The sequence below is a fragment of the Chrysemys picta genome, chromosome 15 (genome assembly GCF_011386835.1).
Source record: "Chrysemys picta bellii isolate R12L10 chromosome 15, ASM1138683v2, whole genome shotgun sequence".
NCBI classification, from domain to species: Eukaryota; Metazoa; Chordata; order Testudines; family Emydidae; genus Chrysemys; species Chrysemys picta.
Genome location: NC_088805.1, coordinates 6139361 through 6149157, shown reverse-complemented (window position 1 = coordinate 6149157; position 9797 = coordinate 6139361). Strand labels below are relative to the sequence as shown.

General features: G+C 52.4%; 1 protein-coding gene across 3 annotated transcripts in view; it reads right to left on the bottom strand.

Annotated features, from left to right (window-relative positions):
• Nucleotides 1-859: 859 nt before the first annotated feature.
• Nucleotides 860-9797, bottom strand: part of SCARF2 (scavenger receptor class F member 2) — a 119165-nt gene continuing 110227 nt past the window's right edge. For 2 of the 3 annotated variants that reach the window (XM_008174576.4, XM_042843208.2), the window contains 2 exons: nt 4251-4403; nt 860-3109 (listed from right to left, as the gene is read on the bottom strand). In XM_008174576.4, coding sequence (XP_008172798.2) covers nt 1878-3109; nt 4251-4403 — 1385 coding nt within the window. In that variant the 3' untranslated portion in view covers nt 860-1877. The remainder of the gene's footprint in view (nt 3110-4250; nt 4404-9797) is intronic. The other variant, XM_024111061.3, reaches the window with a different exon arrangement.

The following is a 9797-nucleotide window of genomic DNA, read 5'->3' as shown; positions in this document are numbered from 1 at the left end:
GGCAAAACGCCCTCAGTTCCTTCGCTCCCACCTCAGCCTGAGCGAGAGTCCTAGCATGTCCCCCTAGACTGCTCAGCCTTTTGGTTTTTCTTGCAGTTAGACAGTTTCTAGTTGTAAGTGAGGGTTCAGTAGAGTTAGTTGAATGATTTTACATCCAGAGGTCCAGGATTCCATCCCTGCCGGGACCCCCAAAGAGGGGCTTTGTCAGACATGGCTATACTGTCTGTAACCACTCGAGAGATTTGGGCACCTACCTGCTTAGCTCATTTGAAAATTCTGGCTCACATGAATTTTTGGGGTTCAGCTCATGACTTTGAAAGCTTTAGGCTGGCAATACAGGGCCAGCTCCATTTCCCTTTTATTGGCTTCCTCTTTTCGGTATGGAGCTTGTTTTGTACATAATGGGCTTATCGGTGGCTAGGCCGTGGGCTGAGTGGGCCGAGAAGCAGCTTCAGGTTCAATCCAACCAGCTCAGAGGCCCTGCGGCTGAGGTGACAGAGCACATGAATGATAATGCTAATAGCTTATACCAAGCCCATAACTGGGCCTTGCTGAAAAGCAGCCACCTTGGGGGTGGGAGAGGGCAGCCATTTAATACAGTGTGCCCTGCACAGGGGTGCCAGGCAGGGACTTGGTTTGTGTCATTGAGACGTTTGGATTTGAAGGTCTCTCCTGCAGGTGCATGGCTCCTCCCTGTAATCTGCAAGGAACTCCACGGAGGAGGAGCCCTGGGTCCAGGGGCAGGGTGCTCACACCGCTAAGCATTAAAATAAAACAAAAGGAGCCCGGTGGGAGCCTTAATGCAGCCACGCAGCAGGCAGTGATCGGCAGAGGGCACGGGAGGAGAAAGCACCAAAGGTAGAGAAGAAATACACTTTTATTAGGAAAGCTTTCTGCAGATGTGCCAAATTCTGTAGTACCAATCACGCCACACAGCTCCAGTGGAATGGACCCCCTTAACCGGGACAGCCTCTTTGAATGGCATCAGGCCATAAATAGTACTTTCTTCACAGCCACCACCAGCGGCAACATCCTCAGACACCAGAGGGGGCATCAGTCGAAACCAGCTCGACCCCACGCTGACCGAAGCAGCGTGCCTGCAGAGGAAGGTGATGCCCGGGGGAGTTTACATCTTCAGAAGATAAAAAGCTACATGGCAAGGAAGAAACACAAACTAAACCCAAGACAGTGAGCACCGCTGGTCCCAGTGCTCCACCACTCTGGATCACGCAGGATCCGCAGCCGGCTCCTTTCTGCCAGGATGGACCACACAGGATGGACTTCAGACTGGCATTGGCCTTGTCTGCCCCTCTAATACACGGAGCAAGAGCCTTGGCCTCTGGCTGCCATTTGCCAATGTGAATGCGACAGACCGGATTAGGATACAGGAAGCAAGCTAATCCGTTACTGCAGAATACAACACGGGGATTTCTAGTAAACAAGCACTGCTTATGCAACCAATAATACTGCTACAAAAGGGCAAAGGCCCTGCTCAGAGTCTCATGCAGCCCCCCCTCAGAACTCAGGGCAGGTCAATGCCACCCTGCCAGCCCTTCCACATCAGGGGAGCTCCATGCGGTCCTTCTCCCTGCAAAAGAAACGGGGGACGCAAGCTGCTCCGGCCCCCGTGAGGAGAAGATACATGGCAGAGGGCACAGCGCAGCTTGGGAGGTGGGCGTCTGTGATGGGCAAAGAGTCCGAGGCCCCAGTGCAGGACAGAGATGGCTCGGAGGCGTCTCCAGAGCCCACTTCCCAGTTCAGACCTCCATTTCCACTGACCCTTCCTGCAGACTTGCTGAGAGCAGAGCGGCTTCCTCTGCCTGCCAACGCTTGTCTGGTGCAGTACCAGGCCGGCACCTGGGGCCCACGGGACTCCTCTACTGAACTGTCTGAGGGGGCATTATGGCTGCTTTGGGCTGCTCCAAGGTGGCTTCTCTGCTCTTCTTCCTAGGGGGCTTTTTAATGGGTGTTTTTTTGCCGGTCTGGTCACTCAGGGGCGCGTGTTCCTGGCTGCTGCTGGAATTTTGCTTCTCTGCCCTTTTGGCCTCATTGACCGTGGTCTCCGACACGGGGCTGATCAGTTTCTGCAGGTTGGGGGAGGTTGGCAGCGCCGGCTTGCTGGATTTCTGGCTGCTGCTGGTGGCCACGGAGCGCTTGGCTTTCTGCGGAGGGGTGGGTTTCTCCCTCTGGGGCTGCAAAGGGCTCACCCCATTTTGCCGGGCACTGCCATCGCCCTTGTTGAGGCTTTGAGTCTTTTCCTTCAGTTGAGCGGCCAGTAAAGTGGCTGCCTCCGAAGACAAATGGGGGTGGACGGCCTCGGAGCGTGGCTTGCTGTGACTGGGACTCCGGGGGGCTTCCCTGCCTTCCCCTCCTTTCCTGTCTGGGTGGTAGGTTCCCATTTTTTTCAGAGCATTTTGGACGGCCCCATTGATGTTCTCCATCTGCTCTGAACTGGCCTTGGTCTTCTGCTTGGGCTTGGATGGTGACTGGGGCTCCCCAGAGAAAGAGGCTTTGCCCTCTGGGAAGCTCAGCTCTTTCAGATGTTTCTGCGCTTTCTCTTTGCTCCTCGCGCTGCCCTTGTCATCGGCTTTCCCGTGGAGGCCGGCCGAGGTCTCACTTGGGCTTCTCTTCCTCTTGGCCTGAGGGTGCTCAGAGCAATCAGGCTGCATGGCCGCTCTCTCGGGCGACCTGCTGGGAGCGGGGAGCGAGTTGGACTGGTTGGAGTTGTACTTCCCATGGATCCAGGACACTTTCGGCTTTGTGGAGGGATCAGGGGGAGGGGGCTTGGTTCTCTCCGGGGAGGGGGATTTACCATTCACTCCAGGGCTTTTGGTGTCCACTGTATTTTCATCTTCGTCCTTGGATTGCTTGGAGAGGCGGGCAATTTTGGCATAGAGGGCTCCGCTGGTGGAGCCAGAGCCACAGGACGACCTTTCGCTGTCGGAGGATTTGAGCAGGGGTGTTTCGCTGCTGTCTGCTTGGAAGGCCTTGACGGAGCCCGTCTCTTTCAAGAAGGTATACTCTCCAGCCTCCTCCGCGCTGATTGGGGGTGCCAGCTTCTCCACCAGGCTGCAGGCAGGGCCTCTCTCTTTGCTTTCACCCACACCCTCTGCAAAAGAGAAAGCACAGATACATTACACTGTGCCATGGTGCACAGGAGACAGGATGGGGCATGAGGGCCCCACAGCGAAGGGACGGGAGGAAAGGGTTGGGACACAAGTTATAATCAGGCAATGCTTTATACTACCCCCATGGGCCTTCTGTCCCTGCTATTCACTGCCCTATGGACCTTACACCCCTTCCCATAGTCCTGTTATATACCCACACACATCCATTGTCCCATAGGCCTCATACCCACCCCCTCACATGGGCCTGCCATACCATCCCCACCAGACACCCCCTCAGAGCAGAGCAGCCTCGTTTGTATGTTGGGGTTGGCTCTCTTGAAGGGGTTGGTCAGACAACCTAGGGCAATGGAGCAGCCAGAACACAGCTCAAAACCCCTCAGTACAATAACAAGGCCACATGCTGGAGGCTGACAACCTACAACTAAGGTCCAAGAAGGTCCAAGGCCCATGCTTCTGGGACAAGAGCCTGCTGAGACATGGATTGCCACGAGGTGAAATGCTTGGCCCTCCTAAAGGTTGGTGCGGCATCCAGGAGTCCTGGGCCCCTTGTCCCAGAATGAGGATCTGCAGGAACAGGGTCCATTCTGAGCAGAGACATTTGTTCTCGTGGTTGCTAAAATAACCATGGCTTTTATTTTAGAGCAGCTTTGGCGTTGTCGGGGTGTTGGTTTGGTTGCTTTATTTTTGAAGGAGAAAGAATCATCCCATTGGCTTGGGAGAACCACACAAAGCATTGCACACACTCTGGACAACTTCAAGAGCAGAGGAACCTCCAGGATGAGCCTTGGCAGCGTGCCTCTGAGACGTCAACTAGCCAGAGGAGGAAGGAGTGCAAGTGGGGGCAGGCGGGGCAGCATCTCTGCTGAGCTCCCATCTGTTGGGCAGGGCTGTCTTTCGGCGGATGGGTGGGCTGGTGCCAATCCCAGTGTGCACTGACAGACATTCTGTATCACTCCCCACTTGTGAAGGCATGTAACCCCCCTGTATCACAGGGGTTGCCGTGCCAGGGGAACAACCCAGAGCTGGAGAGCCCAGATTGATTAGCAGTGGCAACGGGGATCATCCTATCCAGCAGCACTATCAGGCTCCTGGCTCTGCCCACCCTGCCCAACGTCCACTCACCCTCATGGGGTACACAGTACACTGGTCCCTCGTCGGTGGTGTCAAAGGAGGAGAAGGAGCCCCGGGAGGACCAGGAGGGAGATGGTTGTTCCACTACCGATGGTGGCTCAATGAAACTGCAGTTCATGGTGTTCTCCAGGTCATGGTGAGCCACTGCAACGGGAGAGAGCGGAGAGTTTAGAGCAGCGCTCTCACATCACCTCCCACGTGCACGCCAATCTTCCTTGTACAACCTTGGGGGAGAGAGAGACTCCCACTCCCAGAGAGCCAGTTCAGTTTCCAGAGAGTGCCCATCCAGAGCCATCCTAGCACTTCCAATAGGGGCTACATACCAGGGAAACTGGTTGAAATAATAATTAAAAATAAAATAGTAAAACATCTCGATGATCATGGTATGATCTGAACTAACCAGGGTGGCTTCTAAAATGGAAACTCATACCTCTCCAGTCTATTACAATGTTTTGAATGTGTCACTAAAAATAGCTGGTAAAGGGAGACATAATTATTTGTGCTTTCAAAAAGCCTTTGAGAAAGTCTCTCATGTGAAAGTTTTAAGACAACTAAGTTGTCATGAGTTGCAAGGTGAAATATCGTCATGGATAGAAACTAGTCTAAAGACAGAGAGCAAAGAGTAGGAATAAACAGTCAATTTTCAACCGCAGTGGTTAAGCGGAGGTGTCGCAAGGCTCCATACTAGGCCCTGTTTTATTTAATAGATTTGTTAATGGTCTGGAAATGGGGAGGGGAAGAAGGGTGGTGGCAAAATTTGCAGATTACACATCATTTAGGTTAGTCATTAGTAGAGAGAACAATTGTGGATATTAATGATGTTAATGAATTTATATATCGACTGCTCTCTGCATTATATGTAGTGAAGCCCTGTATAGTATGCTTCAGGGAGGAGGGATAGTTCAGTGGTTTGAGCCTTGGCCTGCTAAACCCAGGGTTGTGAGTTCAATCCTTGAGGGGGCCATTTAGAGATTTAGGGCAAAAATCTGTCTGGGAACTGGTCCTGCTTTGAATATAGGGGGTTGGACTAGTTGATCTCCTGAGATTCTATGATTCTACGCTATGAAAATGCATACCCTTCCCCCCCGCTTGGAATAGTGAGGGAAGAACAAGCTGTAACTATCTGCAGAATGTACTTTTGGTACTGAGCTACACTGGACACCACTGGGTTGGAGCCAGACACAGGCCCAGTGTTACTGATTTACTGGCGTATGGACAATGGCTAGAGCTGATCAAAAAGAAGAGAAACAATGTGAAAATTTTCAAAATGTTGAAGTTGTTTCCTTTTTATATAATTCAAACCAGAACAATATTTTATTCATTTGACTATTTTTACCAAAGCTGTATTGAAATGCAAGGTAATTTACATCCAGAGAAATAATTCAAACCACTCATACACCTCACTGGGTCCTTGATTCACAGATTCCAAGGCCAGAAGGGACCATTGTGGTCATCTAGTTTGACCTACTGTATGACACAGGCCAGAGAACTGCCCCAAAGTAATTCCTAGAGCAAAACATTTAGAAAAACATCCAATCTTGATTTGAACATTGACTGTGATGAAGAATCCACCACAACCCTTGGTAAATTGTTCCAATGGTTAACTGCTCTCACAGTTAAAATTTTACACCTTATTTCCAGTCTGAATTTGTTCAGCTTCAACTTCCAGTAATTGGATAACATTAGACCTTTCTCTGCTAGACTGGAGAGCCCATTATTAAATATTTGGTCCCCATGTAGGTACTGATAGACTGTAATCAAGTCGGCCCTTAACCTTTTCTTTGTTAAGCAAAAGAGATTGAGTTCTTTGAGGCTATCGCTATACGACATGTTTTCTAATCCTTTAATCATTCTCATGGCTCTTCTCTGAACCTTCTCCAATTTATCAACCGCCTTCTTGAATTGTGGGCACCAAAACTGGCCACACCAGCGCCAAATAAAGAAGACCTGAGCATTGTTGTGGAGATCTCTGCTCCATTTGCAAGAGCGACCAAGAAAACAAACAAAATGTTTCGGTGCGTAAGGACTGGCATGGAGAATAAAACTGAAAATCTCGGCATGCCAGTGTAGATATTCGATGGTCCGATCTCCTATGGAACACTGTGCCCAGTTCCAGTCCACGCGGCTCTAAAAGGATATTGCGGAAATCGAGGTGGTTCAGACACAGGAATGATTAGAGGCATGGAAAAAGTTCCAGATAAGGAGGGATTAAAATGATGGGGATTGTTTGAAAGGAGACAAATAAGATGAACTATGATAAAAAATAACCTAGCCCTAACTGATGGGGGTCAGGAGGAACTCCCCACGCGCCCACTGTCTCCCGTCATTGCCAACTGCAGGTGTTCTGAAGCGGCTGAAGAGTGCCTGAGAACAAGGCTCAATGAAGAGGGAATGGCTGTGGAAACAGCTCACCAGAGTGCAACCGGTGAGTAGCTGGCTCCTTGACACACTGGGCCCCGCCTTGGGAGTGAGCCGGCAGGCTGTGCAGTGCCAGCTCCAGAACAGGAGGCTCCCCCAGGGAACAGCGTTTCCTGTCGCTGTTTGGCTCGCACATCTGGCGCGGGGTGACTTGCAGATAAATCATAGGCTGACAGTGGCTGGGAGAAAACTGGCCACTTCCTATGGGCTCCTTCCACGCTGCTGGAGGTTCAGTCACTAAACACAGACTGAATTCCCGCTTAGGCTCAAAGAGAACAGCAGCACTGAGGTTCCCCACTCACCGGAGGCAAGGGGCCTGCTGTGATATATGGTCTTTCCTGCCGTAGTTCCCAGGAGGTGCTAGAGGTTTCACCTGAATATCATCCAGGTGGCAAACACGGGGGGGACAATACCGCTAGGGAGCACTAACCTGCTAGAAGGTTTTCTCTTTAAAGGTCCCATGACACTTTGGGCAGATTTCAGAACTGCTGGTCCCATTAAAGCATTGGCAAAACTCCCACTGCCTTTGATGGGGCTCGGCTTTCACCCTGGCCTCCCTTTTTGCACTCTCAGTTTTTGGGCACAAAAATTGCAGGCATAAGTTTGCAAAATCTAGAGAAGAAAGGCTGTGACCCCATTCAGACTCCCGTAAGAGCCAGGGTGCTATGCCCAACGTCCTGGCCAAACTCCTACTCAGACAATTCCACCCGGCCTCTGTACATTTTCCCTGTAGTAGCAATTGGACTGTGGTATTCACCTTCATTTCCTCTCCTAAACGGCTGTGTAGTGTAACATAGCTGCCGAGTCCCGCTCCTGCGGCGGCTGCATTTTAGTGGCAGGTGACATGATCGCTATATATTTCTAACTTTGCAGTCTCATGTGGGCGTGGGAGGGAGGGTTGTGAGACTGAATGAGTGTTTACAGAGCACTTTCAGATCTTCAGGTGGGACATGCCAGAGGAGCAAGGACACAAAGCTGCGCTTGGCACATTTCCACGTGAAGAGGCAGGCCCCGGGGTTGAGTCTGGAGATGGGAGGGCAGTGCAGGTCTGGGGAGAGGACGTCAGTGTGTACAGAGAGGCGTATGCAGGGGGGCGGAAAGCGCATAGGATGTTGAATACTTCCTGTATTTTAATGCCAAGTATTGCTGCTGATTTCCTAGGCAGGGCAGGTTTTGTGGGGCACAGGCAGGGCAGTGAGAGGAAAGATTTGCTGGATTTCCCTTGCTGCTCATGGAGTCATACGTGTTCGGGCCAGGAGGCGCCATCCCAACTGAACTCCTACATAGCCAGTGAGGAGGCTGCGCGGAGGCCAGGCCAGCCCCGCATCAGGACTGGAAGCGAAGGCAAAGGCAGATCCTTGCTCCAGCTGCTCTTCTGATGCGTGGTTCCATGTGGCACGCAGGAGGCTCCCTTGGAGCCCAGGGCAGCCCAGCTTCCGTCCACGCGTCACATTCCTCGCGGCACACGGAAAAGCCAGCAGTAGCGTGGCCCTGCCTCCTGGGGGATGAGGCTACGTCTGTGGCAAAGTCCCAGAGAGCCCCGTTGGATCAGCTTAGCAGCAATGACTCCGGGATGCAAAGCAGCTTTCTCAGCGGCTGGGTGAACAGAGACTTACTCACAACCGAAACACCCTCAAAGCAGGAGGACGCTGCCCATACGAAGCCAGTCTCCTCCAAGCAGTGCCGGCCCACGGAGAGGAAGGCTGGGATGGACTCCAGAGGGCTGGTGTTGAGCAGCAGCTGGCTCGCAGAGCGGAGTATTCTTAGCTCCCGGCTGTTCTCAGATCATTCCTTTCCCCCGTTCAGTCCCAGGAAGTGACAGAATGAAATCCTCCCTTCGTCGTCGTTTAAACGTCCAGAGATTTCAAACAGGGAAATGAAGCCCGGCCGGTGAGAGGGAGCGTTTGCGAGCAGCTGCAGAGGCGAGAGGAGCGCCAAGCCAAGACAGGCCCCAACCAGCCTGAGGCATGATGCCTATTTGTGAAATAAACACGTGCTGAGGAGTGAGTCTCGGGGCTGGTGCTATTTGTATGTAACAAAAGACCCCACGGCAGAGCAGATGCGCACGGAGGCCCCAGGAACCTTTCTTCTGGCACCAGCTGCTGGCGGCAGACTCTAGACTGAACGAGGCGAGTTTTCTCAAATCAGCAGCTCTGAGGTTTCTGAGACTGGCCCTGGTGGTGCTTCTCTTGAAGGGACAGCACGGGGGGAAAGGCCGCTGTGGTTCCATAGGGTCGGGATCTTACGCAGCTGGGCTCACGGCCTGAACATTTGGCATGCTCCTCCAGAGAGTCCAGCAGCGAGGAAGAGGCGGGATTTGAACTCACGCTCTCCAGCTCAGGCCACCTTTCCCTAAGCCAAAGGTGTTTAGATCACGGCTTGGTTCAGCTACACTATGGTGCCCTGTCGAGTTGCGAGGAGACATTTTGTACCACAAACCGTGGTTGAGATGAGGAGTTGCAGCTGGGGTTCCCTAGATATTGGACTACAGGCCCCTGTGCGGGGGCTGTGAAGCTTTAGGTGAGGCTCCTGTGCTCTGAGGACCTGTGGCTACCTTCATGGAGCCACTGTGGCACTTGGCAGGCTCAGGCACCATTCTTTGGGAGTTAAAGAGGGTAGAGACCAACCACCACACTGTCACCTTCCCCTGCACCTCAGACATTCCTCCTATCGCCATATCTCTACACCACAGGGGATGAAACAGGTTTCCTTGTCCCCCTTCCATGTCTCCCCCCAAACCCTCCTACAGTCGCCGTGTCGAAACCCTAGGAAGTCACATAAACAAACACTTTGTATAGCCAGGATGAAGGTTCAGTAAGTGCAACATCCCCCAGTGACCCCTGTAGAAGCAAGGGAACGGTAAGCCGTGGGACAGACCCTAATGGGCTCATGGTACATTTCCACCAGCAGTGACACACCACCTCTTCCCACAGAACTTCGCCAGCGAAGGAAACCCGCTACACACCACGCATTGGTCCCCTCCGCAGCATGGCATGATTCTTAGCGATGACGTCATGCTCCCCCCACAAACATGGAGCCCACTGGAACCTGGACTCTGCACATCTCTCAGCACTGAGTATTTGCTGAGGTTGTAATTAGGGTTGTGTGTTATTGAGGAGA